Here is a 9,525-nt window from a genome sequence, read left to right as displayed (position 1 = left end):
GGTAGGACCAACTGCCATGTATCATGGCACATAAGAGCAGTTAGCTCGGAAGACATGGCATCACACCATCGAGAATCAAAAAGGGCCTCACTTACACTAGTGGGTTCCAACGAAAGGGGTATTGGATGCTTGGTGACCATAAAAGATTTTTTTGATCTATTAGTGTTGTTCATTGAACGAGTGACCATAGTGTGTGTGCGCAATGCATGTTGCTGAAGCATCACAAGTTCACTAATTTCTGATGTGTGATGGTGGAATTTTTTGCGAAATCGAAGAAGGAGGGTCAGAGACACATACTTGAGGACAGATCACCTGAGGAGAGGACTCCATCAGAGATGACGGAGGATGATCAGTACCCATACATGGAGAATCATCAGTTGTTGGTGGTGAATAGGGAATTTGCAGTAGAGAGAGTAGTGCAGCACATTCCTTTTCAATAGAGGAGAAATGGGATTTTGAGATATCGGGAAGCGTAGGTTGCGGTTTAGCCAAAGGGAAAGTTCCTTCATCAAACATGACATGTCTCGATTGATAGAGACGATTTGTGTTGGGCTCAATGCACAAATATGCATTTTGAGAAAGAGAGTAGCCCACAAAGATGCACAGCTTGGCTTTGGGCTCAAGTTTATGATTATTGTAGGGTCTGGTTAATGGATAGCAAAGACAACCAAATTGTTTGAGTTTAAGATAGTTTGGGGTCTGATTAAAAAGCTTCTCAAATGGAGTTTGATTTTGCAATGTTGAAGTTGACATTCTATTTAAGAGATATGCAGCAGTTTGAAAAGCGCAAGGCCAGTATGAAAGAGTCATATGAGCATCTGTGAGAAGTGTGAGGCCTATTTCAACAAGACGACGATGTTGTCTTTCAGACATGCCATTTTGTTGAGGAGTGTGGCAGTTGTGTAGTGACCGATGCCATGAACGGATAGGTAAGATATGAGAGCGATATATTCTCCTCCATTGTCTGAGTATAGACTCTTGATTCTAGTGTTAAATCTATTTTCCACAAAATGCCAAAATTAAGGAAAAACAGTTTGAACACTTGATTTAGTAGACATAGGATAGAGCCATATATATTTAGTATAATGGTCAATAAAAATAAGATAATATTTTGAAACATCAATACCAATATCATGAGAAGGACCCCAAACATCTAAATAAATTAATTCTAGTGGTGCTTTGCTAGTTAAATCATGAGAATGAAACTGTTGACGATGAGCTTTATTTTGAGAACATGAAGTACATAGAGCATGATTTCCATTTTTATTTGTGGATAATGAAAATGTACGAATAAGATGATGGACAACTTTAGAAGATGGATGGCCAAGCCGTTTGTGCCATCCATCTGTGGTGATACGTTCATAAACATAAGCAACAACATTTTTAGAAACCGTAGCCAGTATCTCTGGTAAAGGGTACATGCCATCTTTACATGCGCCTTTAAGTAGTGTCGCCCTCGTGATCTGATCCTTCACCAAAAAATGAGAATGGTGAAACTCTAGATAAACATTATTTTTCTTAGTAAAATGATGAACATAAATCAATTTTTTTTTTAATTGTTGGAACACATAGAGTATCACGTAGGTGAAAAACACGATTAGAGGAGACAAAAGATAACGAGCCAACATAAGATACAGGCAAACCTGATCCATCACCAATTGCCACCTCATCAGTATCATCATATTCAGAATACATTGAAAGATTGGAAAGACAGTGGTCATATTATGGGATGCAGCTGAGTCAACAAGCCATTTTTTATCTCTGCCTTTTGAAGAAGTCGCACAGTTGGCAGTGAGGTCATTTGAAACATTTTTGGGACAGCTTTTGGCCGTATGGCCCATATGATCACACAGTTGACATTTGGTCTTGAACTTTCATGACTCGAGTTTGAAGGACATCTTTTTTTTTTTGTTTTTTTGTCACTGCCCCTGTTGTTGGGAGATGAACGACGTTGAGTAGCAGTGCCATCATTGCCAGATCCCCCTTTCCAATGGCTGTAATTTGCGGTGGCAATCAAGTGTTGCGTAGATTGGGTTTCCAGCTGCCGAAGGTAATTTTCATGACCAACCAGAAGGTCATGAAGTTCTTCAAACTTTAGTGAAGTATCTCGAGCACGAATGGGCGCGACGAAGTCCCTGAATTCGAGACCCAAACCATTTAATATGTAAAGGGTCAGATCATCATCCGAAATAGGATGATCAATAATTGCAAGCTCATCTGCAATTATCTTGACTGCTTGGAGGAATTCGGTGATAGAATGGCTGCCACGAGTGCTCAATGCGAGGTCCTCCTTGAATTGCATCGCACGTGTTCAAGATTTTTCCGCATAGAGACGGGGGGTAAGAGCTGTCCAAGCCTCATGAGATGTTTTGCAAGAGGCAAGGAGAGGAGTAATGGCTGTGGAAGTGGAAGCAAGGATGGCATGAAGGATTAATTTATCTTGGCGAATCTAGTGGGAATTTGTTAATTTTGAGATAATAGAATTGGCTTCATCGATGGCAAGACATGTATGGTTGCTATTGAAAAAATCAATGAGATCATAACCAATTAGCAGTGCTTCAAATTGGGCTCTCCATTGAGGGAAGGTAACGGGAGTGAGTTTTTCATTGATGCTAGTGGCAACATTAATGGTGATAATTGGATTATCAGAGGATGAGAAAGAAAAGGATCCAAGAACAGCAGCTATTTTAGAAAAGGAACTAAATCTCGTTAGAGATCGGCTCTGAGTTGGCAGAGAGATATTTTCTGGATCGTCCTTGATACAAAGTACATCCTCAATCATATTGTAAGAACAAATAGAAATATATACACATATTATGTCAACTAAAATTTGGATTGCTAACATAAAGCATGAAAAGCAATAAAGCATAGATATTAGGTGGAAAGTTCTTATTTAACTAACACCCCCCCAGAATTGCTACCCCTGACATAACGTCTCATCCAAATGACCAATTTTAATATTTTTCACCCTTACCTAAACTTCAATTCTATTGTGCACTTTTCATGATTATTTTTTTTTTTTGTAATAATTATGAATAATAAATAACTGAAAGTAAAGAATAGTAGTATTCATGTGATTTGGCGCTAAGGCTTATATCCACAGGTCTTGGGGTGTCAAATCAACTATAAATATGATTGAATATAATTAGCTCTCCATTCTCACTAACTTCTCTATAATCACTTGCATGGAATTCTCTAGAAAAATGGTCTAGCCGCACTCTAGTTCTCCTTTTTCCTTCCCTCAGTCGATCCCAGTCCCAAAGGATGCAAATCTCTCCTCATCGTTGCCTCTCCCCTCTCTTCAAGTCCATTTTCTTTGTTTTTAAGTCATGTCCTCCAATTTTATGTCCAATTAAGCCTTATAGCTGAAAACTCTCTCCTTTTCCCTCTCTCTTTTTACACCCTTGCATATCGGACCTTCAATCCCACATGGACTCTTATACTCTATCTTATTTTATCCCCAACAACTCTTATAAAATCAAAATTACAAGACTAATTTGATTATTATAATATATACTGTCCATTAATAAGTCTCGATTGAATTCATTTCACGCCGCCTAATTTGTTAATCTTAAGACTAACGTGCTGTTGGTATAGTGAGTTGAGATGAGATGAAAGTTGAATAAAATATTATTAAAATATTATTTTTTTATATTATTATTATTTTAAAATTAAAAAAAATTGAATTGTTAATTATATTTTGTATGAGAACTTAAAAAAATTGTAATGATTAGATAAGTTGAGATAAAATATTTTCACTATCTAAACGGGACCTAATATTTTCATGAGACTGTATATTACAACTAAAAATTGAAATTTAAACTTCATATTTGAGTACGAAGTGTCGAAATTGGTAATTTATAGGTTATATTAGAAGGAGAATGACTATTTCCTCCTCAGCCTAACTTTATGTAGGAGGTAGGTGACGATGCTACCACTTTAAAAGCTTAATAAAAATCGGCTCAGTTCTGGTAACAGCCGAACCCAACTTAATATTATGACGAAACTTGAGGTAGCACAATTAATTAGACAATGGCAACTAAAAAAAAAAAGCTCTCATCTTTGTTTTTTCCGTTAATTAATACCTGAAATTTAAGAAATTATAAAATAAATATCTCTGTAAATTTTTCATTAAAAAATTAACTGCATGCCATGTCTAATTAGTCTATAATTGGCTAACATGTAGTATCAATATCTATGCCAGCCAATCAAGGATTGACACGTAGCGTACCGCGAATGCCACAAGTTAATCATGTCGTTAATTTTTTTATCGGTAAAATTAACATAAGTTCTAAATTGTAGAGTTTTTTGAAGTTAAGGTGTCAATTTTACAAAATTTAAGGTTTCAATTCTTTCTTAATCGAATTGGATGGTATGATACAGAAAAAAATAGACACGATATTAAATATTCATGTAAGGTCCACTCTACCTAGTGTAAAACAAATCAGGCGCGTAACACTGAATATTGTATGATCTACGTGATGTATCTATCTTTCTAAACCATCAAATTTAATTGAGTAATTGGAGATTATCTCTATTTAATTGTAGATTAGTCTCTAGTTTCTTTTGTACCTTACTTTGTTTATATTTACATATTTTTTTTTATATGAATAAAATAACAATAATAAATGGGATGTGATGTGATGCTTAGTCAAAACAGAAAACAAAGAAAAATAGCTATAGTATAACTAATTGCCTTAAACCACATTTATTTAGTGTACAACAAATAATTAAGAATCGTTATTACCAAAGACAAGGCAATCAATTGGCATGGCGTGGTTTGATCTTAGGAAAGTTGGTGTTTAGATAGTGAGATGATCTCAAATATTTTGTGAATAAAAATAAAAAAATATTAAATAATAATAAATAATAATAAAATAATCACTACCTAAACTAACCCTAAAGCACCTCCTCCTCCTTTATAAAGCCACTTTTAAGCTTTCGAACCCATACACTCTTCTCTTATCTCTTTTCTCTCTCTCTCTCTCTCTTCACCAATTTGACTTGTATCCTGAGAAGTGAGAAGGCTGGAAATGGGCTCCACTAAGACAACTCTTGGCCGGCTGACCATAATTTGCTTAATTATCTTAGTAATACATGAGGTAAGGTATCCTCTATTACTGTTTCTGTTAACCATGATCTTTGCAATTTTCTCACCAAATTAGCTGCTATTACATGTAGTCTATAAAGGCAACAAATTGTAGAAAAGGCAATTATAGAAAGTTAGAAATTAAAAGGCAACAAATTGTCATTGTCATGCTTTATTTTTTGGGTTTTTTGAAAATTTTGATCAGATGAAGATATGCAGTGCAAGACAATTCATGGTCGAATCCAACATGATAGGTAAGAATATTATACTTATGTAAAGGATGTGTTTCACACCACCAACCTAACGGATGACCTGCAGCAACAAGGGACAGCACTGGTTGCCCTGGGTAGACTCTGATGTTTAAGTCAGTAACAATATGAGAATAAGTATATATAAAATGAAGATGATTATGTTAGCTACCTCTCATGGGTTATTGATAGAGAGACATAGACGTGGTGTATCCTTCGTAATCCCTTGTGAACTAGAGGAAGATATCTCCTGCTTTATAGGAGTTATCCTCCCTAGGATGATCATGTATAACCAAAGGCAAGATCTCCAACTCCATGGGAGCTATCTGCCATGTAGCCATGGTGATGGGCTTGACTTGGTCCTGCTTCTTAGTCATGGGCCTGGGCAGTTAAGGGTATCCAAATATCCCTTCCAACTTAATTGGTTATTGTTGTTTTATAAAAGATATCAGTGACACTCTAAAATGTAACAATGTTTGGCACCTTTGTTAGAAGTGGAAAACATTAAAACATTGAAGGTTTTGTACACCTTCAAGGAATCGGGGGTATTGTATTTTGCATTCCAAACTATATATCAAATTGACATTTTTCTTGAATACTACAAGAAAAAAGATACTTTAAACTCTCAATTAAAACCAATAATCAAGATTATGCCACGTCACCTATTTGTTTTCCCATCTATCTTCACTTTAAGAAGTGGATATATAAAGTAAAAAGCGTAAGGTTTTTAGAATGATTTTAGTATTTTGGAGTTTGAAGTGCAAAACTTCTTACAATTTTGAGTGTGCAAAGTATATCTTTTGCAACCAGCAATCAATTGACACAATATTACAACCTCAGTGGAGGTCGTGGATATGTCCAATCGCTTATGGGCCATGCTTTCTCCAGTACTGTGCTTTCTTTTGCTTAACATACTTATTTAATTTTGTGTTGGGATGTCTTCTTAATCGTTTGCTTGCTCAGGGTGTTGATGAGTTGGCAGCGTGGATCGTGGGCGAGTGCGCCGAACTGGAGTATGAGGTCAAGGAGCAGCGAAAGTTTAGAAACTACGTCAAGAAGGAGATGACCAGACTCAAGAATGAAAAGATTAAAATGGAGTGCTGCTTGGATCAGGCGGACGAGCACATCCGTCACTTGGAGTCTAATCTTGAGTTCCTCCGATATGAGGTGTGCGAGGTCCGCGGTGAAATGCTTCGAGCTCAAAACATCCAGGTGCGTGATAGTCTCATCTTGTAGCAGGCAAAGTCTGAGAGTCTATATGCTTGGGCCCAGGTATTAAGATTGAATAAGGCTCTGGCCGCCTCCAAACAGTCACAGGTGGCTGCTGAGTTGCGTTCCCAAGAGTTTGCTCAAGCATTGGTCGCTTTGGAGGAGAAGCGTAAGGAGCTTGCCCTTGAACTTTCGGAGGAGAAAGCGTCGCGCATGGACAGTTCAACATCCAGTTGTCCGAGTTGAAAGGCGATTATGAAGGGCTGCGGTCTAGATTTGATGAGTATAAAAAGGTGTGGGAAGATATTGACGCTGCTCAAGACAGCATAGCTTGGAGTCTACACCACGTGCCTGCTACCGCTAAAGAGCAGAAGTAGCAGTTGGGGGAGCTGGGAGGGCAGTTAGCTTTGGCTAATGAGGAGCTAGTTTGTTTGTACCCTCAGCTGGCCATCGCGCAATCTGTTAGAGATCGTGCCTTCGGGTATGACTACGGGGCTGGTATGCTTCGCTTGAAGACCAACCTATTGGCTAACCCCAACACCAATCTGTCTAAACTGGATTTGAAACAATTTGAACCTAATGAAGTGTCTTGCTGGTTTGTGGACACTTTGGAGCGCAAAAAGATGCCTGACGCATTCCCCTGTCCCCCACTGCCATAATGAATCTTTCCTTTGTTTGTTATGTATATAAGGCCCCTGTTTTGGGCTTTTCTTTATTTTTACACTTGAACACTTTATTTCCTTTTGTGGGCCTTGAATTGCCCTTACTTTTTCTATGTCATTTGTGGGTTCATTCTAAACAATTGCATTGCTTTGTTACTTCATGTGGTTTTTGTTTTTGCCTCTTGGTAGCTTGGTTTGTTTATGCATACATTTGTTGTGGATGACTACTTGCTGAGGTGGCTAGTTGACAGTTGGTTGTGGGGTCTTCTGGCTTCTACGCCCTTGGGCTCGCCTTTTTAATTGTACTCGAGCCTGGTGGATACTTGCTAGGAAGTAGGAAGGAGTGGGGTCTTCTGACCTCCACTTCTTTGTTGCTTGTACTAGGAGTGTGCCACTTGATCTTTGGTGGCTAGCTATTGGGAGGGTTATAGGGTCTTCTGACCTCCACGCCCGTTTTGGTTGCACCGCGAGTATATGACTTGTCCTTTGGTGGCTAACTTGGAGAGGGGGTCGTAGGGTCTTCTGACCTCCACGCTCATTCTGGTTGCACCACGAGTATGTGACTCGACTTTTCGTGGCTAACTTGAAGAAGGGGTCGTGGGGTCTTCTGACCTCCACGCCCATTTTGGTTGCATCGTGAGTATGTGACTCGACTTTTGATGGCTAACTTTTGAATGGGTCGTGGGGTCTTTTAATCTCCATGCCCCTTTTGGTTGCACCGCGAGTATGTAGTGGCTAACTATTGAGTGGGTAGTGAGGTCTTCTGACCTCTACGCCCATTTTGGTTGCACCACGAGTATGTGACTTGACCTTTGGTGGATAACTTTTGAGTGGGTTGTGGGGTCTTCTGTCCTCCACGTCTATTTTGGTTGCACCGCGAGTATGTAACTCGACTTTCGGTGGCTAACTATTGAGTGGGTTGGGGGGTTTTCTGACCTCCAAGCCCATTTTGGTTGCACCGCAAGTATGCAACTCGAATTTCAGTGGCTAACTTGGAGAAGGGGTTATGGGGTCTTCTTACCTCCACACCCATTTTGGTTGGCAATGGACTAAATACCTACCCGCTTTTATTGCCTCGAGTTTCATCTAAATAAACATTCCGAAAAATAAAAATTGTCTTTGAAATAAATGCATAAGGAAATAAACTATCTAAGGATAGAACATTTTTAGTTGCTCAAGCATTCCACAAGTGTTGTAACTCTCTTCTCTTGCTGTATTTTAGCCGGTATGATCCTGGGCGGTTGCTAATGATCACTACATAGGGCCCTTCCTAACGTGGGCCGAGCTTCCCTTCATTCTGGGTGGTGACCCCTGCTTCCCTCAGGACAAGGTCACCGACCTTGAATGACCTTAATTTGACCCGTTTATTGAAGTATTGTTCGGCCTTTCTCTTGCTGAGGATGTTTTGGACTTTTGCTTCCTCCCTTACCTCTTCGAGTAGGTCTAGCTGTTTGCCAAGAGCCTGATCGTTCTCTGCCTGATTAAAGTGACTAGTTCGGTATGTGGGCAAACCGACCTCTTGGGGGTGACTGCTTCACTTCCGAACACAAAAGTGAAAGGCGGCTCCCCTGTTGGGGTCTTCACCAAGGTTCTATAGGCCTACAAGACTCCCGAAAGCTCCTCTACCCACTCGCCTTTCTGGTTGCCTAGTTTTTTTTTTCAAGATCCTGAGTAGGGATTTGTTTGTTGACTCTGCTTGCTTGTTTCCCTAATGGTGCCCCGGTGATGAGTACCTTACCTTTATCTCGAGTTTCTGACACCACGCTCTGTAATGCTCATAATCGAACTGCTTCCTGTTGTCTAAGATTATAGCGTTGGGGATCCCGAATTTGCACACAATGTTCTTCCAACCTGGTCACGGCTTTAGTCGTTATGGTGGTTAAGGCTCCTGTTTCCTCCCGCTTTGTAAAGTAGTCTACTGCTACTATCATGTGTTTCACCCCGCCCTTTCCCGGTGGGAATGGTCTGACCAAGTCGACCCCCCACTGGGCAAAAGGCCATGGGGAGGTAATGGAGGATAATTTTTCTGGTGGGCAGTGTGGGACTGGAGTGTATGTCTAGCACTGGGTGCATCTCTTGGCGAACTGTTTAGCATCCCAAGGGCGTTGGGGCAATAGTACCCTATCCTTAGGGCTTTTCTTGCAAAAGCCTTCCCGCCCGAATGGTTACCACAGACGCCCTCATGTATCTCTGTGAGGACATACTGTGCTTGTTAGGGTGAGATGCACTTTAGTAAGGGTGTTGTAAAACCCTTTTTGTACAGGACGCCGCTAATTTTGACAAACCACTCTTCCTTCCTCTTCATCTTCCTTGCCGC

General features: G+C 39.8%; 1 protein-coding gene across 3 annotated transcripts; it reads left to right on the top strand.

Moving 5' to 3' along the window:
• The first annotated feature begins 4,978 nt into the window (after positions 1–4,978).
• Positions 4,979–7,332, top strand: LOC118348771. 3 transcript variants are annotated; one of them, XM_035691235.1, is made up of 3 exons: positions 4,979–5,102; positions 6,301–6,549; positions 6,649–7,332. In XM_035691235.1, the coding sequence occupies exons 1-3, from the start codon at positions 5,034–5,036 to the stop codon at positions 6,790–6,792; spliced, it is 462 nt and encodes a 153-aa protein (XP_035547128.1). In that variant the 5' UTR covers positions 4,979–5,033; the 3' UTR covers positions 6,793–7,332. The 3 variants fall into 3 exon arrangements, with proteins under 3 accessions (XP_035547128.1, XP_035547127.1, XP_035547126.1); XM_035691234.1 differs by having other exon boundaries at positions 5,295–6,549; XM_035691233.1 differs by lacking the exon at positions 4,979–5,102 and having other exon boundaries at positions 5,122–6,549.
• The last annotated feature ends 2,193 nt before the right edge of the window (positions 7,333–9,525 follow it).

Source organism: Juglans regia, chromosome 6 (genome assembly GCF_001411555.2).
Source record: "Juglans regia cultivar Chandler chromosome 6, Walnut 2.0, whole genome shotgun sequence".
NCBI classification, from domain to species: Eukaryota; Viridiplantae; Streptophyta; class Magnoliopsida; order Fagales; family Juglandaceae; genus Juglans; species Juglans regia.
The sequence above is the reverse complement of the archived record's forward strand: the minus strand, read 5'-3'. Positions and strand labels throughout refer to the sequence as shown.